The 25,681-nt window shown below is 41.8% G+C and overlaps 1 protein-coding gene across 1 annotated transcript in view; it reads left to right on the top strand.

Annotated features, from left to right (window-relative positions):
- Positions 1 to 8,337: 8,337 nt before the first annotated feature.
- The window catches only part of LOC120534649 (NACHT, LRR and PYD domains-containing protein 3-like), a 31,044-nt gene continuing 13,700 nt past the window's right edge, over positions 8,338 to 25,681 (top strand). Inside the window, exons 1-4 of the mRNA XM_039762239.1 lie at positions 8,338 to 9,973; positions 15,958 to 16,131; positions 16,210 to 16,383; positions 25,103 to 25,276. Coding sequence (XP_039618173.1) covers positions 8,445 to 9,973; positions 15,958 to 16,131; positions 16,210 to 16,383; positions 25,103 to 25,276 — 2,051 coding nt within the window. The 5' untranslated portion in view covers positions 8,338 to 8,444. The remainder of the gene's footprint in view (positions 9,974 to 15,957; positions 16,132 to 16,209; positions 16,384 to 25,102; positions 25,277 to 25,681) is intronic.

Raw genomic sequence — 25,681 nt, 5'->3', positions numbered from 1 at the left:
TTTCTTAATTAGTGTCCTGTCTTTACTGCTGATTAAGAACTACCGTTGATTTTGAATTAGTTTTAGTCGACTTTTTAAGATTCATTCATTTCTTTATTGTTCTGATTTGCTTCATTTCTTTCGTCAAATGGCACCCAAACAGAAATGAACTGAGAAGTGTGGGATCCAAGAGAAGACCAACTAATTCAGGGCTTCAAACTCCAACCAATTTCACTCCAACCAGTTGCTTAATGAGGAGCTGAATCTTGCCGTTAATTAAACCCGTTCTTTAATTCCATGGCTTGTTGCTGCTCTCATTGTGCAATAGCAGACATTTCTGAAATTGTTGAATTTCTTTTTCTAAGAGCAACAATGCTAACATGTTTTGGGGACCTGAGCAGATCAGCATTCCTGAGACCTTCATCTTTCTTTATTTTCAGATATTGTGTGATGAACACAGTTTGCTGCTCATGTTTTGTATCTCATTATTGTTTGGCTGCTAATTAAGGAAAAAGAAACAATTAAGAGGCCTGAGTCTTCAAGAGCAAATCAATTAAAATGAATTCAAAAGACATTTATTAGCAGCAAAAAACAGGTCACTACTTAAGAAAAGGGTTAGAATGAAAACCAACAGCCACTGCGAACCTCCAGGACCAGAGTTGGGGGTCCCTGCTCTAGACACATGGAGACTGATACAACTTGATTAATGCCAACCGATGATGCCTAATACCGTCCACACTGCTCTCTATTGGAAATGCCTCTCCTGAGCCTGATAATCCTATGAGAAAGAGAATAAGGTTCTCCCCACACCAGGTGCCCTCTATTTACTTTATTACTTTTGATTTTGTTTTGTTTGATTTTGATTTGATTTGAAATCCTTTATTAATCCCCAAGGGGAAATTTAATTTACTCGAGATTAAAAAAAAAAAATTACAAAAACTTAGAAGTAAAATGGTATGCATTAAAATAGATTGTAGCAGTAGAAGAAAATGAAGACATAAATGAATGGCAAAGTTTGGATATCCCAGTACTTGGACACATACAGGTATATATAAAAGGTTTAATGGTGTGAAACTCTTTACAGGTAAGTGTTTCCCACACTACCAACAATACTCTCCAGCAAAGCTTTGTCTTCCTCCTCTTGACTCTGGCTCTCTGTGTTGAGGCAGATAGCATTTCTGGTGTCCTGAAACCGTGGCTCCAAAACATTTTTGGATGAGGTTGGAGCCTGACAAAGTAGGGCTCACTAGTCCACCTAGCATCCCATGGTGGCACCCACAGAACCCAACAGGACTGACCCAAAGAACTACAATTCCCAGTATGCCTTGTGGGTATCTGTAGCAGTACCATTAACCAGGGGGACTGCCACCTAGCAGGTTTTTTGGAGACACTGAACTGATTGCCTTCCCTTGTCCTTTCATTATATTGGCATCCTACAGTTCTGGTTCAGATGCCACTCCCAGCATGACACCTCTCATTATATATATATATATATATACTGTGGTGGGCTGGCACCCTGCCCGGGGTTTGTTTCCTGCCTTAAGCCCTGTGTTGGATGGATGTGTATACAGTATATATATATATATATATATATATATATATATATATATATATATATATATATATATATATATATATATATATATATATATATATATATATATATATATATATATATATATATATATATATACATATACAGTACAGGCCAAACGTTTGGACACACCTTCTCATTCAATGTGTTTTCTGTATTTTCATGACCATTTCCATTGGTAGATTCTCACTGAAGGCATCAAAACTATGAATGAACAAATGTGGAGTTATGTACTTAACAAAAAAAGGTGAAATAACTGAAAACATGTTTTATATTCTAGTTTCTTCAAAATAGCCACCCTTTGCTCTGATTACTGCTTTGCACACTCTTGACATTCTCTCGATGAGCTTCAACAGGTAGTCACCTGAAATGGTTTTCCAACAGTCTTGAAGGAGTTCCCAGAGGTGTTTAGCACTTGTTGGCCCCTTTGCCTTCACTCTGCTATTTTGAAGAAACTAGAATATAAAACATGTTTTCAGTTATTTTACCTTTTTTTGTTAAGTACATAACTCCACATGCGTTCATTCATAGTTTTGATGCCTTCAGTGAGAATCTACCAATGTAAATGGTCATGAAAATAAAGAAAACACATTGAATGAGGAGGTGTGTCCAAACTTTTGGCCTACTTTATATATATATATATATATATATATATATATATATATATATATATATATATATATATATATTTGAATGTAATGAACTGCTTTGATAAGAGCAATTTTCTGTGCTATGATTAGGTGTAAAATCTGTCCAAAAGGATCCAAAACAGAGCAGTCAAGGTAATTTGTTTTTTTTCAGCAGTGGTTTTAATTACAGTCATTTTTTTTAAAGAATTTGGAAACATATAAGAATTTACTGAGTAGTTAAAGGAATACTAACCCATTATGGTTGGTAGTAATGGCTGATAAAAATTTTTAATCTCATGTTTTCATTGAAAATAAAAACTAAATTTCTGCTAGAATGGGCATTTATGGTGACCATTGCTGGAGCACAGAAAACATCAAAGATGTTACATTCCTCGAGTCACATAATCCACGTGTCTGGTCATTCAGTCATATTGGGGAAGAAATTTAATTTGAAGATATATTAAAGAAAGAAATCTTCTCCTCAGCTAGGACCTGTTTGATTCAGAAAGCAGGCAGGAGGAAGCTTATCCAATGAGTCTTGTGTTTCACTTCAGTAAATGCTGAAACAGGAGTGTTCATCACAGCAGTCTGTTACAGAATGATCAAAGTAGTAAAAGTAGTTTTTTTTTTTATAGACAATTGATTTTACATAACAGTGCTGAATGATATTTACTCTGATTTGTTTGTTGGCATAAATATAACTCATCTAAATAAAAGTATACAGTATTGTTCTTCTTATATCTTTTAGGTTCAGCTATTACCCTAAAAATCACTGTGTATGTGACAATTGACCAGTGTTGTTTTTACGGGGCATCGACTGATCTCTTTTTGTGTATTACATCAACCTTCTTCCTAGTACATTCTTGTACTTTATTTATTTTACCATTTCAGTAGATTTCTTCATGACATTTCTAAAATAAATGCTTGTATATTTTAATGTGCACTGCAAACCAAAATAATTAACTATTGTTACCTCCAAATTTTTCCTCACACATTATGCCAAAACACAGGCATTTATTTTGCTAAAATATTGGTAAATTCCAGAGAATTAGAGCAGTGCACACAGACAAAACAAATGGTTCTTAATCAAAGTTCTCAGAACCATCCCTACTCTGTTATGTATTTCATAAATACCCCCCACCTCCAAAACAAAATAACAGGCCATCAAACTAAAGTGAAATCAGTGTGGCAGATAGCACTGACAAATTTAGGAGAAGGACCAACCATAGATTTTTGAGAATAAAGTCCTGTGTACAAAAAGTCTGAAACAGCAGTCGGGTGAAACACCAGAGACGTGAGGTAAGAGGGCCTCAACAGCTGCAGCTTCCTCACGTCAGGAGGTTGCACCAGTTGTGGCCCTCTTACCTCATTATAATTTCCAAATCATAGTCTGTCCCATCATACTAACCCTCTGAATAGTAAAAATCATGCAGGAATCAGGAGTGAGTTTTATTTACTAGGCTATCACCAGATGTATCAAACAGATATCTGACTCCTCAATCTCAACATCTCCTTCATTACTCTGTGTATCTTTTCTCATTTCTGAGTGTAGGTTTTATAAAGAAGTTTTCAGGAGTTATAAAAATATTTAGTCATGAAGATCTCCTTCAGATGACTCAGTACTACAAGCCCTACCTGGCCTATGTGATTGAATATGACATCAGGAGTATCCTACAAAACCTGGTTACTAAGCACATCCTCACCAACGATGAAGCCAAGGTAAGGAGAATCTTCCTGTTACTGAGGAGGAAGGGTAGATACAAAAAATAGAGCACAGAGAGTGTGATCAAGAGAATTGTCTTCCACTCCTCCTTGAGATGGGCTGATCTTCTATAGCAGACCAAACCAGACTTCATTACCAGTCTGAGGTTATCGCAAAGGACTCACAACTCCATTGTCCAAGGGCCCACCTCTAAACTTTCTCCTTGTTTATTACCTTTCAGGCATTCAAAGCCAAGGAAGAGTCTGAGGGACCACTAGGTGTGGAGTATTTCATCACTGACCTAATGGAGAGAAAAAGAGAGGTGCTGGTCAGCCTGTGGGTGGCGCTGGCTGAAGAACTTGTGAGATTTCCATCACCAAACCTGACAAGAATACTGGAGGAGGTGACAGAGTGGGGTGAGTGAAGTGCAATGTGAGAGCGTTTCTATAAATGTCTTGTTTGAGCCAGTGGGAGGGACACAAAAACACAACATAAATTGACAAATCATGTTTGCTTAAGTAAGTACTGCTGCTGGATCATGCCCATTAAAAATTTAATTCAACCATCTTCTTCATTCAGCTGCTCCCATTAGGGGTCACCACCGGGGATCATTTTCTTTCCATAACTTCCTGTCCCCTGCATCTTGCTCCATTACACCCACCCTGTCCTCTCTCCTTTCCTCTTATGTGGCAGCTCCATCCTTAGCATCCTTCACCCAATATACCAAGCATCTCTCCTCTGCACATGTCCAAACCAATTCAATCTCACCTCTCTGACTTTGTCTCCCAACCATCCAACCTGAGCTGACCCTCTAATTTACTAATTTGTAATCTTGTACTATCTTGTCATACCCAAAGCAAATCATAGCATCCTTAACTCTGTCACCTCCAGCTCTGTCTTCTGCTTTCTGGTCAGTGTCACCATCTCCAACCCATATAACATAGCTGGTCTCACTACCATTCTGTAGACCTTCCCTTTCACTCTTGCTGATACCCGTCTGTCACGGATTACTCCTGACACTCTTCTCCACCCATTCAACCCTGCCTGCACCCTCCTTTTCACCTCTCTTTCACACTCCCTGTTATTCTGTACTGTTGATCCCGAGTATTTAAAATCATCCACCTTCGCCAACTCTGCTCCTTCCATCCGCACCATTCCTCTGACCGCCCTATCATTTACACACATGTATTCTGTCTTGTTCTTACTGACCTTCATTCCTCTCCTCTCCAGTGCATATCTCCATCTCTCCAGGGTCTCCTCAACCTGCTCCCTACTCTCGCTACAGATCACAATGTCATCAGCAAACGTCATAGTCCACAGGGACTCCTGTCTAATCTCGTCTGTCAACCTGTCCATCACCATTGCAAATAAGAAATGGCTCAGAGCGAATCCCTGATGTAATCCCACCTCCATCTTGAAAGCATCCGTCACTCCTACCGCATACCTCACCACTTCCCTCGTACATATTCTGTACAACTCTTATGTACTTCTCTGCCACTCCCGACTTCCTCATACAATACCACAACTCCTCTCAAGGCACACTGTGATATGCTTTCTCCAAGTCCAAAAAAATTCAATGCAATTCCTTCTGGTCCTCTCTATACTTCTCCATCAACATCCTCAGAGCAAACATCACATCTGTGGTGCTCTTTCCCAGTATGAAGAATTAATGTTGCTCACTAATCATCACCTCCCTTCTTAACCTAGCTTCAACTACTCTTTCCCATAACTTCATGCTGTGCCTCATCAATTTCATCCCCCTGTAGTTACTGCAGTCCTGCATATCCCCCTTATTCTTAAAAATCAGCACCAGTACACTTCTTTTCCACTACTCAGGCATCCTCTCACTTTTCAAGATTCTATTAAATAATCTGGTTAAAAACTCCACTGCCATCTCTCCTAAACACCTCCATACTTCCACAGGTATGTCATCTGGACCAACGGCCTTTCCTTTCTTCATCCTCTTCATAGCTGTCCTTACTTCCTCCTTGCTAATCCGTTCCTCTTCCTGATTCACTATCTCCACATCATCCAACCTCTTCTCTCTCTCGTTCTCTTCATTCATCAGCCTCTCAAAGTACTCTTTCCATTTGCTCAACACACTCTCCTCACTTGTGAGTAAATTTCCATCTTTATCGTTTATCACAATAATCTGCTGCACATCTTTCCCAGCTTGGTCCCTCTGTCTAGTCAATCGGTACAGGTCTTTTTCTCCCTTCTAACCCTAACCCTAACCTCTCATACAGCTCATCATACACCTTTTTTAGCCTTTGCCACCTCGCTCTTCATATTACACCTTATCTCCTTGTACTCTTGTCTACTTTCTGCACCTCTCTGACAATCCAGCTTTTTCTTCACCAACCTCTTCCTCTGTATACTCTCCTGTACTTCCCCATTCCACTACCAGGTTTCCTTTTCCTTCTTCCTCTGTCCAGATGTCACATCAAGCACCCTTCTTGCTGTCACCCTTACTACTTCTGCTGTAGTTGCCCAGCTGTCTGGTAACTCTTCACTGCCACCCAGTACCTGTTATACCTTCTCCCTAAACAGTTTTCCTTTTATAACTTCCACCATTTGATCCTTGTTTCTGCCTACACTCTCCTCCTCTTCCTGTTCTCCAACTTCATTCTTCAGACCACCATCCTATGCTGCTTAACTACACTTTCCCCTGCCACCACTTTGCAGTCTTCAATATCCTTCAGATTGACCCTCCTGCATAGGATATAATCTACCTGTGTTCATCTTCCTCCAGTCTTGTACGTCACCCTGTGTTCCTCCCTCTTCTTAAAATACATATTCACCACAGCCATGTTCATCCTTTTGGCAAAATCCACTATCATCTGACCTTCTTCATTCCTCCCCTTGACACCATACCTACCCATCACCTCCTCGTCTCCTCTGTTCCCTTCACCAACATGCCCATCGAAATCCGCTCCATTCACCACTCTCTATCTCTTGGGTACACTGTCCATCACTTCATCCAACTCACTCCAGAAATGATCTTTCTAACCCATTGCACACCCAACTTGCGGGGTATATGCTTCGTAATCATTACTCTGTCTGACACTCTTTTCACCTCCAAACCACTCTTGACATGCTGATCCTTCAGAATAACTCCTACCCCATTTCTCCTCCCATCCACACCATGATAGAACAATTTGAATCTGCCTCCAATCCACCTGGCCTTACTCCCCTTCCATTTAGTCTCTTGCATGCACAATATATCAGCCTTCCTTTTCTTTATCATATCAGCTAACTCTCTCCCCTTACCAGTCATACTGCCAACATTCAAAGTTCTTATCCTCACTTCCACTCTCTTTACCTTCCTCTCCAGTCTCCGAACACACTTTCCCCCTCTTCTTCTCCTTCTTCGACCAACAGTAGCCCAATTTTCGCCAGCACCTTGATGGCTAACAGTACTGGTGATGGCCATTGTTAACAAAGGACTCGAGCGATCCAGTATGGAAATCTGAATTATTGTCTGCATATTGATTTGGCATGTCTATGTTTAGTTTTATTTTCCCAAAACATTCAGAGATTGCTGAGAAAATTGTTGTTCAGCCTTCTGAATTTCCAAATACAGAAGCAAGTTCTTCTTCTTCTAGAGGCACCCGTGTTGAGCTTCAAGCATTCTTTCTAATAACCATTCTTTCTTTGATATTCCCATTATCCTTCAAGGCTCTATTTGATTCTACAAACAATTTTGAGCTCTTCCTGTCTCTGTTGTAGAAGAAAGCTGAATCAGACCCTGAGACCTCTGCAAGGAACTGAGTGGGCATCGCTTGATGACCTTAAACCTTGTAAACTGTTACTTGCCTGGCTGATGAGATGGTGAAGCTCATTCTACTGTGCTTCCATGTTAGATCAAGTCCTTTGGCATTGAGTATCACCTTGCCTGATGCACATGCTTTTCTGGATTTGTTCTGTTCCTGAGTCTTCCTCAACAGAACAACTAATTGCTAATCTGTGTGCACACATTCCTCATTTATTCTTCAAACGTTTCTTTCTATTTGCTCCTTCTCTCCATATAGCAAGACACAATAGGACCACTCCTTATAGAATGAGTCAATGTTTTCAAATTTGTGTTTTAAAATTTTGTTATTCTTTAGTATATCTCTCTTTGATTTCCTAATTATTGTGTTCTTCTCTCCTCTTACTGCTTAGTCATCTTTATCTTTATTCCTTGCATTCCAGGACCAGATGTCTTGAAGGAGATTCAGGCCAATCAACAGCCCCATTACATTCACACTCATATTAAAGGTAACCCACTTGTCTTATGTCTCTGGTCAGCAGCTCCTCCATTCCTAGCTTTTTCCAATTGTTCTCATTATGTCTTTCAGGCCTCCATGAGACGCACAAAGTCACCGTGTATGAATCCACAAAAACACTGGATGATCAGTCCTCTTCCTCCACAGAACCAAGTGCCAGAGCTGTGGGCTTTGAGACACGATACACTGAGCTGGTGGTCATTAATAAGTACAGAAGAACCTACAGTGAAACTCACCATGAACTTCTAGAAATTGGGAGGACTCATGCAGAGATGGTGGAGGAGCGGGTAAAGGAGAAATGTGAGCGGATCTGGACTGAGCAACTCTTTAGAAGGAGTCCTGGAAGTGAGAGTCCCCCTCACATTGTAGTGGTCAGTGGAGTGGCTGGAATTGGAAAGACCACTATGGTCCAGAAGATCATGTTTGACTGGTCCAGAGGTGCTCAGTACCAGAGGTTTGCATTTGTGTTCATGTTTAAATTCAGGGATCTTAACCTCCTAGACAACAAGAATGAGCCACAGATGCCTCTGACCAGGCTGATTGTGAGGCACCATAAATATCTCAATGACCAGAAACTGATAAAAATCCTGAGTAAACCCGAATCTCTCCTCTTTATATTCGATGGCCTGGATGAGTACAAACACAAACTGGACTTCACACAAAAACAGGTGTGCTCAAACCCAGAGGAGCTCTTTTCTGTCCATGTCCTGTTGACCAGTCTGGTCAGTGGGACATTACTCAAGGGCTGTTCAGTCCTGATCACAAGCAGACCAACAGCTCTGGAGGTCCTGGACATGGACAGAGTTGATCAATATGCAGAGATCTTGGGGTTCTTCCCTTTTCAAAGGTTGATGTACTTTAAGAAGTTTTTTGATGATGCCGATTTGGGTGCAGAGGTTTTTCGGTATGTTGAAGAGAATGCCATTCTTTACACCATGTGCTTCAACCCCTCATACTGCTGGATTATCTGTTCTGTGCTGAAAAGCCACTTCATGACACCTGAAGAAGAGCGTGGAAATGCCCCAAGAACTGTCACTGAGCTCTTTGTAATGTTTCTTCACAACATCCTGACCAACCATAGGCGAGAAGCTGAGGACTGGCGGGGGATTCTGGTCAAACTGGGAAAATTGGCTTATTATGGGGTGGACAACAGGATTCTTGTGTTTTATGACAAGTCTGAGATGTCCACCTTTGGCCTCCAGCCAGTCTTGTCCTCTCCATTCCTATCTGGGTTCCTTAAAGAAATACTGCAGAGAGAAAGCAGTTTAGAGCACACGACGTACACATTCTTCCATCTCACACTGCAGGAGTTCATGGCTGCCTTCTCCTTCTTCCTTGATCCATCAGAGGGAGTTAAGAATCTGCTTGTGAAGTTGGACTCTTGTAAAGATGGCCGGTTTGAGATCCTTATTCGATTTCTAGCCGGACTGACCAAGCCTTCTGTGTTTAAAACACTGGAGAAAATCCTGGGGGAGTTTGACAGGAAGACAGCAAAGCTGATCCTGGAGTGGGTGAAGAAAAAAGCTGAACAGGCTCTAAAGGGTGAAGATAAAAATGAAGCTCTGCGAGTGTGTCAGTGGCTCTATGAGACTCAGAATAAGAAATTAATTGGGGATTCCATCGGGAAGGATTTAAAGATGAACTTTAGCAGATCAACGTTATCTCCTCTGGACTGTGCCGTGCTGAGCTCTGTCATTAGCTGTTGTGGAGAACTTCAAGAACTTAAACTATCAGATACAAATCTTAACACAGAGTGCATCAAAAGACTTGTGCCAGGTCTCAGCTGTTGTAGGCGTGTTGAGTAAGTAATAAAACATTCACAGATTCAGTTTTACTGTCCATGAAAACAGTGGCGCTTCATTCAAGTTACTAAATCCACGGTGTTCTGAACTCAATAGATAGTCTGAAAGGCCCATCGTCCACACTACAGGATGTAATTTTATTGCTGTGATGTCTTATCCTAATTTCCTCTACCTGTCTGAGACCAGTTTCTCTTAGGAACTGCACTATAAGCCATACTAGGATAAGAATTCATCCTACTTCACAGTAGGATATGAAAAGTACAGTAGTTATAAAGTCTCCTACGCCCAATCCTAGTGAAAAGTAGGAAGCCACATCTGAAAATGAATGAAGTCATTATTTTACTGCACCCCTGGCCACAATTTGCCATTCATGATGATGTTTTGTAGCTCCCAGATACTAATAATAACCACAAAGGTAATAATAATAATAATAAATAATAATAAAAGTAGGAGCAGAATAAGATGGAGAAGAAGGAAAATATAATGAGGTAGGATATTGCACTAAGCCGTATTTATCTGACAATATATGATCGACAGCTGTACCTACAGAGGAGTCACCTTACCGCCGTTATGGCTACAGAGAGCACCTCTTAATGTAACAGTTACTGAATGTATAATCTGCATGTCACCTCACGTATTGTAAGGACATTTAAAGTTTGGTGCGAAATTCGAGGAAATGGGTTGGTTGTGACATACCCAACTGCTCACAATTGCAAAGTGTAATTTTTCCTGTGGCCCAACACTTTCATTTTGGATGACATAGTATGGCTTCTCCCCATAAACGGAGTGATCAGATTAAGTACAAGATTTGTTACAAATATTCCATTTTTATCAGATTGATAACTTTTTTCGAGTTTGTTTTTGCCCAGCATTTCTGAAACATTCTATCTTTCCCAGGATGTGTGTGCCGATCTCTACCTAAAAACCATCGTTTAGTGGCTCCTAGCTCTCCTGGGGCGTCATGTATAAACGGTGCGTACGCACAGAAATGTTGCGCAAGAATGTTTTCACGTTCAAATCGCAATGTATAAAACCTAAACTTGGCGTAAAGCCACACACATTTCCACGGTACCTCATACCCTGTCGTACGCAAGTTTTCCGCTTGGTTTTGCAGACTGCCGACACCCCGCGTCAAAGCAGTGCTACTGTTCCTGTGTGGTTATCCTTTCTTTTCCTGACGCGGCTTTATAAATACACTGAAATTAACCGCATATTGTTGATTAGTGTAATGCATCTGATTGTAATTAACCAGTAACAATATAATGGTCCATGGAATGATTGAACTATTCTAAATACTGTAGCTGCTTTAGCGTTGTTACTTTCACTGCACCTTCTTCTTCTTCTTTCAGCTGCTCCCGTTAGGGGTTGCCACAGCGGATCATCTTTTTCCATATTACTCTCACTGCACCACTCGAAGTAGCTGATCGGAAAGAGAATTATCGGTATACACCATGAAGCACACGCTGTCTCAGCCATGCTTCACATTTGAACTGCTTCTCATATGACAAACGCTTCAAACCTTTCCTGTACAGACCTTGCGGTTCAGAAACAGTTTCATCCCAAGAACTCTAAATGCACTCAATCAGTCCATCAACGGCTCCTTGTAGAACTGTTAGTACTTATTTCTACAATCACCTCACTGTAAACTTGCAGTACAGTTATAATATTGCACCATCTGAGCCACTTTATAAAGAGTGTATTTACATATGATGACGATATAATTTTTAAGATGAAATGCAGCAAAATATGTTTATTATATTATACAGATAAAACTTTAGCTTCATTTAAATAATCTATATTGTTAATAATTAAAGGACACGGTGTTGCTACGCTAGCAAGGATCTGGTGCTCAGCTCACGATTGTTCCTGCCTCGCACTGTATGCTTCACTGGGACTGGCGTGAAGGATAGAATAATTAAACATGTACTACGAAGATATTTCAATGTTCCTTAAAAGATCTGAAGAATAGGCGTTATAAGCTTACAGATGGCTCAACGTCCATTACAGAGCTGATTGTGTGGAGATCGGTTACTTGGAGAAAGAAAGAGACAGTACTGCAGGGGCGGCCTTAGGCATGTGAAAACTGTGCACCTGCACAGGGCCGCCAAATCCCAGGGGCTGCCACATCAATATATATTGAATATAAAACAGAAAGAGAAAATAACGACAGAGCTAAAAACGCAGCTGCAAATTTCAGCAAAAGTTAAATGCTTGTGTCATGAGCACGAGGCGGCTATGCAGTGTCCGCAATTGACATGGCCATTACGTAGTCCTTAAGATACCATATTGACATTGGCAGGCGAAGAAGCCACCGATTCTTTCTCTGCCCAGGGCTGCCATGAGCCTAGAGCTGCCCCTGAGTACTGCTGCAATAAATTATTTCATCGAAGGTCGCACACAATCACTGGGCCACCATGTTACCATGTTTAATAACGTGCTTTAACTCTCATCATCATGAAAATGATATCACGTATACATCTCAGTATTTTAGTTATTCAGAGGGCTGTAATATCACGAATGTAATGGATTCTGTGTCCTGTCGGAGGAAGAGAGCCGGTTTAAGAAGCAAGTAGTGATTCACACACATAGAGCACATAGAAGATCACATACAAAACAAAGCATTTAACGTGCTACTTTACTTACAATATGATTTCAGAAACTGGTCAATTAAACGATTTTAAGATGAAGTTTATGATGTTCTACTTTAATGACAAAATAAACTACGTGATTAAAGTGGAAATTTTGAGAATGAAGTTGACATTTCGTGCTTTTTCCCCACTGTGTGCCTTTTTTTTCTCTGTACCCTAATAAGCTTTCATATGACACTCAGACGGTGGGCTACAACTCACCTTTTCACGGTGACTTTGATATCTGACAACTTCTTTTTTATTGTGTGCACTGTGCGACTTTGTGAACTTGAGCTTTCGAGTTTCTCCAACACGCTATGTCACTCGATCAACTTTCTTTTGTTGTTTATACCACGGTTTAAACCAACAAATAGTAAGTTTTTCTTTGCCTCCACTTGGTATTCGCTGAAATTCTTCTATTTTCCCTCTTGCTTTTCCCATTGTCTTTTCACAGAATGCTGAGATTAAGGGCGATTTATATTGATTTGCATATTCAAAAAGGCATAATTCTGGGAGGAGGTGTGTGCTCGAGCGTTACTTTTCACGCTGACTGATTTATGTAGCGGAAGAACGCAGAAGCTGGCGAACGCACAGATTCCTGCATCTGGATTTTTCTGTGCGTAAGCACATTTCAGCTTTTGTGCTTATGTCATGTTAGAGTGTTAGTTCTACGCACGGTGTTATGCATGAGGCCCCGGTGATGTTAGGAATAGTTTTCTAAATTAGGAAAATTGTTAAAATACTTTTATTCCTTTTCTTAAGAGTAAGACACAATTTGTGTTACTCTGAGATTTCTGTAGCATTTTCCTACTCTGAGACGCTTCATAAATATAGGCACCAGTCATCTTCATTTAAAATGTGCATTGCTGTAATAAGAGAACAGAGTGGGGCTGGATCTTCGAGAAGGAATTTAATGTTGATTACTCACATTTGCAGTATCTGTTGAACTTTGCTGACAAGTTTTTATTATGTAACGAGAAAAAAGACATAGCCAAAAAGCAGAAAAGTGTCAAATTAAAGTCACCAAAATTAAAATGTGAGAAAAGATTAAAAAGCAAAAAGTCGATACTGAGAGAGAATCGTGTAAGCAAAAAAGGTTTTTAAAATAAAGGTTTTAGAAATCCATGAACTTCTATAAGGAAGCAAGCAAATGTTTTCCCATCGTATCATAAGCAACGTGCAACCTCTGAGGTCAAACCCCTAACAACTCGGGAGCAATCCTAACGATGAGAGTACAAAATGGAGCCGCCCAATAATAAACAAATATGGCAGAAAAAATGGTCCAAAGGAACTATGAAATCAAAAAGTATACACTGTCACACACGTGTGAGTAGGAGTCAACTAAATGGCCTGAATAATGGCAATTCCACCTCCAACCAGGGGGTGACAGGGTGCTCTAACTGTCTTTCTCAGTCCCTTGCAAACAATTCTCGGGACATCCTGCAGTGTTCCGGCACCTTTGATGACATCACTTCCTGTTTCCAGGGCCTTTGATGAAGGCATTTTATGGTCCCACCTTAAATGATGTCACTTCCGCTTCCGGGCCCAATGACATCGCTTCTAGTTCAGGTGCTACTGATGACGTTCCTTCCGGCCCCGCCCCCGAAAATGCCACTTATGGCCCCGCCTCTGATGGTGTCACTTCCGCTTCTGTCTCCTATGACATCACTTCCTACATTGGCCTTTAAAGCCACCATCTTGATTCAATACTGCAGTTCTGGTTTAGACTCAGTCTTGTGACCATCTCATTATCTTTAAATACCTTTTATGCAGCCATGGCACGTTATACGGGCAGCTGCCCCAAACCTTTACGATGTCTATTTGTCATTCTTGTGACAACACATAATGGAAACAATGATATTGTAAGCAGTAGTTCACATTAGGCAGTTTTAATAAAGTATATTGATTTATTCAAAGCAGAAGGAGGAGCAATTACTGAGGAGAAGTGTAGAAGGGAAGAGAAGTGTTCTTGGGTAGCTCAGGATCGTATGTCCACCATTTTGTTGTCAAAAAAAAAATTGGCAAATAGTCCACAAACTGGGGTGACCATCTCTGTGTGCCTTTCCGCACACTGAGGACTCCTCTGCTACGCTACCGAGGTCACTCAAGAGCCAAGAAGAACTGATGCCAGATTCTGGTAAGTTGAGAATAACGCACTCCCTTCACCGCTCTTACAGCACTGCATCCAGTGAGAAATGTAGGGGTGGACTTACATCTTCCACAAGTGAAATTTGCATTTATATTTATTTAAATTATTACAATGGACTACAAAATGTACTGTAAATGCGGCATGATGTTTGGTGAATAGCGTCATCTTTACCTAGAGATGAGAATCATATATGTTACAAAAGAAAAACAACATTTCATGGGGTGTACTTACTTTTTCACGTGACTATCTATTTGTCTTGAAGAAAAAACTCTTTATTTTCTATAAGATTCCAAAAGAAAGGACAACACCTTTAGCTCTGAGTCTTATTGCTGAAGCGCTGTAATGAAGAACTAAAACTCATTTTAGAGAATTTGGAAAATTAAGCTCTATCCAGCAGGGGGCGCTAGCTCCCTGGTTGGAATAAGTTCTTTTTAATTGCGGCGTTTTAAGTAACCTGAACCTGAATAGATATATTGTAAAAAGGCGATACCCCTCCCTTAGTGATACGGCAGTAAGAAAATAACTTTAATGATGATTTACGCAGCATTACAGACGATGAAGCCAATGACAACCCATGTGTAGAGTCTGCCATTTTCGTTGCTGCGCTGGAAGGATTTTCAGAATCGGATGACGGTATCACCCATCCATCCATCAGTTTCAAAGGTGTGCCAGGCAATGTGCCAAGGCTTTATACCCTTTCTCCATGTGCAGGCCCTCACTTAGGTAAATCATGCATTTCTAAACAAGGCAAAGTGATGACCCAATGTCATGCTGACTCTGACACACAGAAACAGTACAATGCCCATTTTTGCAGTTGTCCCTTTCTTGTCTTCTAATGCTTGCCTAGCAGTTCTAAATGATGAGCCCCTGTGTGCTAAATCTGGCCTTGTGTTAGCTGTACATGTGAGAAGAAGCAGATTTATAAAATATTTTTTTATTGTACAGAGCACAGTGACATATTAAACATATAAACTTATTACAGAAGCTCCTCCTGGAAACCTAATTCCTTACATTAGTATGTAGGACCGGTTTACAAGATCTAGTGGCTTTACTGAGGCAGGTTTGAAACGGTGCCAATCATGGTTCAGGTTTCTTTTTCTATAAATAAGACTTATTTTAAGCAGTGATGGTTAACCAGGAGGAGCCCCTCTGACTGTTTGACACACACCAGCTGTTCACCTTCCCTCTTCTCTCCTCTTCTCCACAGCTTACGCTTATGTCATCTCACCCCAGACTGCTGTTTGGCTCTTGCCTTGGCTCTGTCTGCTGAAGCCTCACATCTGACTGAGATGGAGCTGAGAAACAATAATCTGGGGAATTCAGGAGTGAGTCTGCTGTGTGAGGGGCTGAAGAGCAGAAACTGTAAATTAGAGAAACTGGGGTGAGTAAAGAGTGAGTGTGAGTGTTTGTGTGTGCCTGGCTCACCATGTCACTCATTTCCCTCTCCTTATTTACTCAGGCTAAGGAACTGCAGTCTCACTTCGGGTTACTGCTCAGCTCTCTCCTCAGCTGTCTTTGCTGATCATTTACTGCTCACTGAGCTGGAGCTGGGACTCAATAAGCTGCAGGACTCAGGAGTGCATCTCTTGTGTAAGGAGCTTAGGAACCACAACTGTAAATTGAAGAAACTGGAGTGAGTAAACACTGTGGGCTTCATTGATTCAGATTTCACTGAATGTCGTTTGGATATTTTTGCTCCCAAAATTCTGACTAAGGCCAACATGGCACCAGATGCGTTAAGTCTACATGTAAAGGAAATTTGATTGCATTAACGTGTACTATAATGAAAATGAAAGTACTAATAGTGCTAAACCACATGTCAAAGAACCATATAAATATGATAGACACAAGACAACAGCGGGAATTAATTCTAGAAAAACAGAAAACAGAAAAAAAATCATAGAAAATGAAATTAAAGTGCCAGTCACGGTAAGGAGGTGTGTGTAACATTTTTGAAACCTTCTAAAATATATTTCTTCATCCACAAAGTAAAGCAGTCAGGGACTGTGGTTCCTTCCTAGTTTGTCCTCACTGTTCACAGTTTCAGATCGCTGCTGCTCCATGTCCTTGTTACTCTCGCTGTGTCTCTCTCTCTAATCTTCAACTTTTATATTAACTTGTCTTTCCTTTGCGTCCCTCTTTCTCTCACTTTTCTCCGACTATCTTTATCTTTTCCTTATTAATTTTATGAGTTAAAGGCAATTCAGATGCCCAATTTAGACTTGCCCATGTGTCAGTGGGATATACAGTTTTCAACCTTCTAAATTAATGTGTGTGTTAGGATAGCTGGACATACTAACATTTACAACTGTGTGTATTTATATTTATATATACACTAGCCATGTAAGCCCATGCTGTAAACAGTCCAGGCTCCAAGAAACTATTCAGTTATATATATCTATCTATATATAAATAAAAATCTTGGGTCAAGATGTGATCATCTTGGAGAGACACTTTGACGTCCCGCGAGACAAAGCAGTGAGACAAAAGGACAGCTGCTGTACAGGCCTTTAAGTGATCAATGCACGGCGCGACAAGCAGAATATGCAGCTCAGCAGCAGCAAGCCAGCAGCTGATCCATCCGCATCTCCTTAGCATGCATTCCTCCAAACCACCCAAATCACCCCAAATTCACAACATGAGCGGCAGAGACGTGTAGTGTTTGGTGCATAGCGCATGGGAGGGTGGTGAGTGAGCAAAGTGAGGACAGCTGCTGTACATCTGCTGTTGATATGATCAACGCACATTGCCACAAGCAGAACATGCAGCTTGGTGTGTTTGCACCCCCCCACCCCCCTTTACAATGAGAGGCACAAAGCATGCCCTGGGGGGGTAAGGGGGGTGGGTGAGCAAAGCGAGCAGGAGGCTTATGGACCACCGGGGCCAGTACAGCTACTCTAATCTGGCACAGACAGGCAGAGACACAAGTGCAGCACATAAGACACTTGTATTTACAGCTGGGAAGTACTTATTCCTTACTCCGCAGAGCACAGCACAGTAGAAAGCACCAAAGTACAGTTCCCAGTACTTTTCTTATCTTTGTCTCTCTCTCTCTCTCTCTCTCTCTCTCTCTCTCTCTCTCTCTCTCTCTCTTTTCGCCTTCACTCCTCTTCCAGCAAGCTCTGTCCCCTTCCTCCTGACTCTGGCTTGTCCCAGTGAGGCTGGCAAGACCTTTTATACTGGTCAATCTGTGCTTCTGCTCTTCTACCCAAGTAGCCTGCAAGCACTTCTGGGTTAGACAGGAACCCCATGCCATACGGCTCCTCCATTTTTGCAGCACTCCCTGGCGGCACCCATGGTAGTCACCAGGGCTGAGATAAAGATTCCAAGTCCTGTGGTGCCCTGTATGAATCCGGGGCACTGCTGAGATCCAGGAGAGCTGTCATTTAACATTCTGGGGGAAGCATTGCCCTAAAGAGGCTACCTTCCCCATCTTACCATTTCTTGGGGGGTTCCGGCTTGGTTGAGCTGCTAGTCGTCTCTTATATATATATATATATATATATTGTCACGCACGCGCGAATAGGAGACCGCGGATGGACCTTAAAACGCTTCGGAAGACGTTCGCCGGCAGGGAGTGGCGGGGTACTAACCTTTCTCCTTTGCTTTCTTCCAGGAAAAAAGACGCTCCGCCACCATAAGCTTTCCCGCAGTACGCTACTTCCGCCCTTCCTCCGCCATCTTTCCTGACGTCATCAGTCCCATCCTTCCTCACGGTTCCTTCCTAGCATTCCTCCACTTCCGGCTCCTCCCTTATAAAATGGCCGCCGACGCCTAGAATGGGGTCGCGCCTATGAACCTTTTGTGTTTATATTTTGACCTGTTTTGATTTTTGAATTGTGGATTATTCTACAATATACGGGGCCGGAAAACCCCAAACCTTTATGCTGTTTGCTCTTGCATCTTTCACAATATATATATATATATATATATATATATATATATATATATATCTTTCACAATATATATATATATATATATATATATATATATATGTATATATGTGTGTATATATGTGTGTATATATGTATATATGTGTGTATATATGTATATATGTATATACAGTATAAGAGACGAATAGCAGCTCAACCCAGCCAGTATATATACAGTATGTGTACACATGGCTGTAGTGGCACGATTCCCCGAGGGTGACCTGACCTGCATGATCCTCATTACTGAGGACCCAAGTGGCTGGACCAGGCCAAGGGGATGCCCATTTAACACCTGGGTGCGGTAGACAGAGGGTCATTTCCAGAGGAGGGGACTGGACCGCATGTCTGACTGAGGGGTGGATGCTGTACCAGTGCATGTTCCCCAACCTGACCTGGCCATGCAAACTCTAAAAGTTGGACAATTAGGAGAAAACAAAGCCACCCGAATTCTCGGATTTATAACGTAATGCTGACCATTCACCTTTGTCAATTGTATAAAATAAAACATAATTACATTTGGAGTGAAGTGGTAAACATTTAATAGATTTAGTCAGCTCTTTATTTTCACAATTACATTTAATCAATTACTAATCAACAGCGGCCTTATGTTTTCCCATATAGTCTGACCACAAATTCACATTGTCACTGAAGTAGGAAAGTGAGATGCCACAACTCAGAACACCAAATACTCTGATAGCACATGAATACACCATAAGCTATATTCTGTGTTTTTCTTTCTCAGTTTAAACTCTAATCTTTGTCATTTCTTTTCATTATTTGTAAGCTTGGTTATGCATTTCGGACTGGATTATTCTTTTGGTCTAATCAGATCTGTTTAGGATATCCTAAAATTTTCTGCTATTTTTATATTTGCCAACCTTTATGAAGGTGGTCTTCTTATTCTTATATCTGGGTCAATAATATAATTCATTCTGAAGAGGTTAATTTGCCTTTGTTAAATTGTTAATTTAATAAAGCTACACAACATACAGAAATGAATGCAGGGAATATTGCAGTGCCAGTGCTGAGTACCAATATGGACTCTTTGGTCTTTACATCGCTCATATAGGTGGCTCCCTATTATGGTTGTTGCCACACTAGTTGGAATTCTGTCTGTGGCTTTGCAGGCTGACATTTACTTTTATTAAGTCAATGCTTTTAACCAAATCAGCTTATAAATCAGGTTCCATTTCTTTTTGGTCTTCTAATTGGATCACAGGCAGGTCAAATGACTTGCTCCGGGTCACATAGTGTCAGTAGTGAGATTTGAACCCACAACTTTAGGGTTTGAAGTCCAAAGCCTTAACCACTGCACCACGCTGTTTTTTTTTTTAACTCCCCTGCTGCTGGCTCTGAAGCTGCTAATTTGTATGATGGAATGGCAGCTCAAAGTAGAGGTGATTCATCCTTGGCTGGTAGTCATTACAGTCTGTGCATAAATGTATGTGTGTGTTTATAACTGTATTACTGAATTCTTCTTCTTCTTTCGGCTGCTCCCATTAAGGGTCGCCACAGCAGGTCATCTTCTTCCATAACCTTCTGTCCTCTGCATCTTGTTCTGTTACAATATGCGGACAACTGAATTCATGTTCATATTATATTTTAGCATGCCGGCCATTTGCTCCCCTTTTCATCACTTATCAAAGTCTGGATATTTATGGCATTGTCAAATCCAGGAAGAGTCATACAGCCCACAATAAATGTTGGGAAACTAGCCAAACAACCTCATTTAATGAAAGAAAAACAAAACATTATAATTAACATAAATTAAACAGCAACTTGGCCAATCCAGCCTTAACAATAGTATGTGAAAATATCTTAGGCACCTTGATGTCTGGGTCCAGAATAAGAGGCCTCTCTCTGGACACGCCCCTTTTTGTCTGGTCCTAACCAGAAGGGGCGGGGCTTTCTCCAAGCTCCACGGACATGGTCAGCTGCTTTCACTGAGAGGTTGTTTTTGGAACTGCTGGTGGAAAAGAAAGGACAATTAGCAATAGCGCCTCTTTTCAGTATGGGGCAGTATTGCTTACCTTGCTTAAGCACTGTCAAGCATGTGTCATTAATTCTAGAGCACCTAAAGGCAGTGGTTCTCAAACTGTGGGGCGGTAAGTAACAAAAAGGGGGCACGAAGATGTGAAAAAAAGAAAACAAGAATCGAAAATATGAAAAATACATCTATTGAAACCAAAGCAAATTGACTTGAACTACATTCTGATACTAGAAAAATAAATATAGAGTAAGATAAATGTCGATAAAAGTTAAGTAGATATAATAAAATATGCATCTATGATATATCATTAATTTAAAAAGAACAAATTGGTATTAGTGGGCTCCTTTCAAAAAAATCTTAGGGGGCGTGATTAAAACTGTTATGAAAACTTGGGTCGCAAGTACTTAAAGGTTGAGAAACGCTGACCTAGAGCAAAAGATACAGAAATGAATGGAAATGAAATTCTCAGTGTAGACAGTAGTTTTATTCAAAATTTTGTGTTCTGGAGATAGTGGATGGACATGGAGATAGCGGGTGACGTCGTCCATTCCGCTGTTGCTAAACTGCAAACACAGCACCCCAAGGCACTTGTGCTAATCGCTGGAGACTTTAACCATGTGACGCTGGACAAAACATTACCTGCCTTCTCCCAGTATGTGGATTGTAACACCTGGGGGAAATAGCACTATTGACCTACTGTATGCAAACATTAAAGACGCATACAGCGCCACCCCGCTGCCTGCGCTTGGGAAAGCAGATCATAACCTGGTTCTGCTTCAGCCTCAATACAAACCAAGAGTAAGGGCGCTACCTACAACCACACGCTTATTTAGGAAGTGGTCCCCTGATGCAGAGTACACTCTGAGAGACTGTTTTGGAACTACAGACTGGGATATCCTGCAGGGGTCACATAGTGAAAACATTGAGGAGGTTGTTGACTGCACTACTGACTACATCAACTTCTGTATGGCCATTGTAGTTCCAGTACGCTGCTATGCTAACAACAAGCCATGGATCACAAGTGACATCAAGGGTCTTTTGAACCAGAAGAAAAGGGCTTTTAAAAGCGGTGATCAGCATGAGCTCAAGCACGTGCAGAAGGAACTCCGAGTCCAGATCAGGGTGGCGAAGGAGCAGTACAGGAGAAAGCCGGAGCAGAAGTTGCAGAATAACAGCATGAAGGAAGTGTGGGATGGGATGAAGATCATCACTGGCTGCAGCTCGAAGCGGGGTGCCACCATCGAGAGAGACGTGGAGAGAGCAAACCAGATGAACAACTTCTTTAACAGGTTTGACCACCCTAACCCACTCTCACCTCGGAGTACTGCACCCTCCACCCATCCTTCTGCTGATACCGGCATAGGAGAGAGTTTCCCCCCACCCACAATTACAGCAGTGCAGGTGAGCAGAGAGCTGAGGAGACTTCGTGCCAGCAAAGCAGATGGAGTATTACCATGACTGCTGAAGGCCTGTGCATTGGAGCTGGGGAGTCCTCTACAGTGCATCTTCAACCTGAGCCTGGAACAGGGGAGAGTCCTGAGGCTTTGGAAAACATCTTGCATCACCCCAGTCCCAAAGGTATCACGTCCTAGTGAACTGAATGACTTCCGGCCTGTTGCTCTGACGTCACATGTGATGAAGACCATGGAGCAACTGCTGCTTCACCACCTGAGGCCACAGGTCTGCCACGCCCTCGACCCTCTGCAGTTCGTATACCAGGAGAAGGTGTGAGTGGAGGATGCCATAATCTATATGCTACACCGATCCCTCTCCCACTTGGACAGAGGCAGTGGTGCTGTAAGAATTATGTTTCTGGACTTCTCTAGCGCCTTCAACACCATCCAGCCTCTACTCCTTAGGGACAAGCTGACAGAGATGGGAGTAGATTCATACCTAGTGGCATGGATCATAGACTATCTTACACACAGACCTCAGTATGTGCATCTCTGGAACTGCAGGTCTGACATTGTGGTCAGCAACACAGGAGCGCCACAGGGGACTGTACTTTCTCTGGTCCTGTTCAGCCTATATACATCGGACTTCAAATACAACCCGGAGTCCTGCCACGTGCAAAAGTTTGCTGAATGATAAATTGGACTGGACTGCCAATACTGATGCTCTGTGCAAAAGAGGACAGAGCCGACTATACTTCCTTAGAAGGCTGGCGTCCCTTAACATCTGCAATAAGATGCTGCAGATGTTCTATCAGACGGTTGTGGCGAGCGCCCTCTTCTATGCGGTGGTGTGCTGGGGATGCAGCATAAAGAAGAGGGACACCTCACGCCTGGACAAACTGGTGAGGAAGGCAGGCTTTATTGTAGGCACAGAGCTGGACAGTTTGACATCTGTGGCAGAGTGACGGGCACTCAGCAGACTCCTGTCAATCATGGAGAATCCACTGCATCCACTGAACAGGATCATCTCCAGACAGAGGAGCAGCTTCAGCGACAGACTGTTGTCACTGTCCTGCTCCACTGACAGACTGAGGAGATCATTCCTCCCCCACACTATGCGACTCTTCAATTCCACCCGGGGGGGTAAACGTTAACATTATACAAAGTTATTGTCTGTTATACCAGCATTTTTATCACTCTTTAATTTAATATTGTTTTTTATCAGTATGCTGATGCTGGAGTATGTGAATTTCCCCTTGGGATTAATAAAGTATCTATCTATCTATCTATCTATCTATCTATCTATCTATCTATCTATCTATCTATCTATCTATCTACTGTATAAGGAAGTATTTTCTGCTTAATTTTATAAGAAGTTGCGAACATAAAAGAACATTTAAAGTATTTAAGCATGCAAATTACATGTTGTCACACATGCTTGTCTTAGGATCACCTTACTGGCTCCTCTTTGTTAAGCAATACTACTCTGGGATAAGAGGGGGCGCTCTTGCTAATGGTATCATTTCACTCTGTTCCCAAATCACAAGTGGGAATCACGGATCTTGATGATGCTGTGATCTTTGTGTAGTCAATGGAGACTCTGATCGGGGCGCTCGAGAGACTGAGCGAGGAGTCAGAGTGTCTGGACTTGCGAGTGTCTTGATAAAAACCAAGATCCAGGCCTTTAATGACCTCTTGGGCACAGCCATCAGCAGTGTGTGTTTGCGGAGAGAATGTCGACCTTGTCGAGAGTTTTACTTACCTTGGCAGTGACATTCATATTTCTGGTGACTCTTCCTATGAAGTCAGTAGACGGATTGGGAGAGTATGGGGGGTCATGAGGTCGCTGGAAAGGAGTGTGTGGTACTCCCAATATCTATGCAACATGACGAAGGTCCAAGTCTTTAGAGTTCTGGTGCTTTCTGTCTTGCTATATGGTTGTGAGACATGGATGCTATCTATTGACCTGAGATGAAGACTGGACTCATTTGGTACTGTGTCTCTCTGGAAAATCCTTGGGTACCATTGGTTTGACTTTGTGTCGAATGAGAGGTTGCTCATGGAATCCCAAATGAGGCACATTACCTGCACTGTGAGTGAGCATCAGTTATGGCACTATGACAATGTGGCGCGTTTCCCAGAGGGTGATCTGGCTTATAAGGTCCTCATTGTTGGGGACCCGAGTGGCTGGACCAGGCCAAGGGGTCGCCCACGTAACACCTGGCTGCGGTAGACAGAGGGTCATTTCCGGAGGGTGGGACTGGACTGAGTGTCTGCCTGGGGGATTGCCAACTGGGATCCCGAGTTGTTTCGACATGTAGTGGGTACGGCAACGCGCTGTACTAGTGCATGCTCCCCAACTTGACTTGACTTGACCACATCACATACAAGGTGCCTAATGGGGTAACTGACTCTGTCCCGTCTTGTCAGTGGATTATATATTCAAGGTGCTCCCAAAAGGTGGCGACTCATCGTAGACAAACACTCAACGGAGATGGAGCTCTACTCTGTCCTAGCAGGCCTATAGCAGCCCTTTTGCTTTGTTTTGTCAGCACCATTGCTGTTTTTGTTGTGCTCTCCTTTGTTAATTAAATCAAACGACCCGGCTGGTGCTCCACCATTTATTCTGGATCCCATGTCATAGCGTCCATGACCATAATGTATATATAAAAGTGTACAAATGTACAAGTTGTTTATCCATTTTCTTATCATTCTTTTGTACTTGTAGCACTGTACACCTGTCCGATATTAGAGCCTTCTTTCCATGCATGGATGTCAAGATGTACTGTCAAGGCTAGTAATTACTTATCTGGGTAACTTTGTATCAAAAATCTTTCTTTGATTTAATATGACTTGTTTTTGCTGCTGCTCATCAGGAAAGAAGATTCCATCTCCAAGACCAAAGTGGCGTGATAGAATGAATAGCTCTAGCAAAGAGTTAAACGTTCAAGAATAAACAGTGTTTGTAGTGTTTGTGTGCCTACGCTTTTGATAATACTTGGACTAGTCCAATGTAACCCTGTGTCTGCTCTACAGTCTCGACTCGTGTGGCCTCACCTCTGGATGTTTAGCTGCTCTCTCCTCGGCTCTTTTCACTGAACACTCACAACTGACTGAGCTGTGGCTTGGAGAAAATAAACTGGAGGATTCAGGAGTCCATCTGCTGTGTGAGGGGATGAAGAGTGCAAACTGTAAAGTAGAGGAACTGAGGTGAGTAAGCGGTGTGAGTATGCAAGACTGTAAGGATTTTATAGATCTATCTCTCTATTATAAAAAGAAATCCTGGAATGCAAAAGCAAGGCTACGATACGTGATCTTCTCTCGGAAGACAAAAGACACTTGTCACGGAGCGTCTCGCGGGGACCATAAACATGAGATTCTTGCAAGACATGCCCTACTCACAAATGATATCATACAAGAGCACATGCATCAAAAAACAGTCAGTCGTGTAAAAGCACGTAGTGCACACACATTCTGTGCTCTCAACACATTTAAAGCATATAAGGACAATACGGAGAATAGACAACCAAAGGCGTTGGAGAGAAAAAAAGCCAGATAGATTATGAAACCAGTAAAATTGTTGTAGCATCCCAGCTAGGTTGAGGCCTTTTTGGT

This window comes from Polypterus senegalus, chromosome 8, assembly GCF_016835505.1.
Source record: "Polypterus senegalus isolate Bchr_013 chromosome 8, ASM1683550v1, whole genome shotgun sequence".
In the NCBI taxonomy this organism is placed as follows: Eukaryota; Metazoa; Chordata; class Cladistia; order Polypteriformes; family Polypteridae; genus Polypterus; species Polypterus senegalus.
Note: the sequence above shows the minus strand (reverse complement) of the source record. Positions and strands in the feature narration are given on the sequence as shown.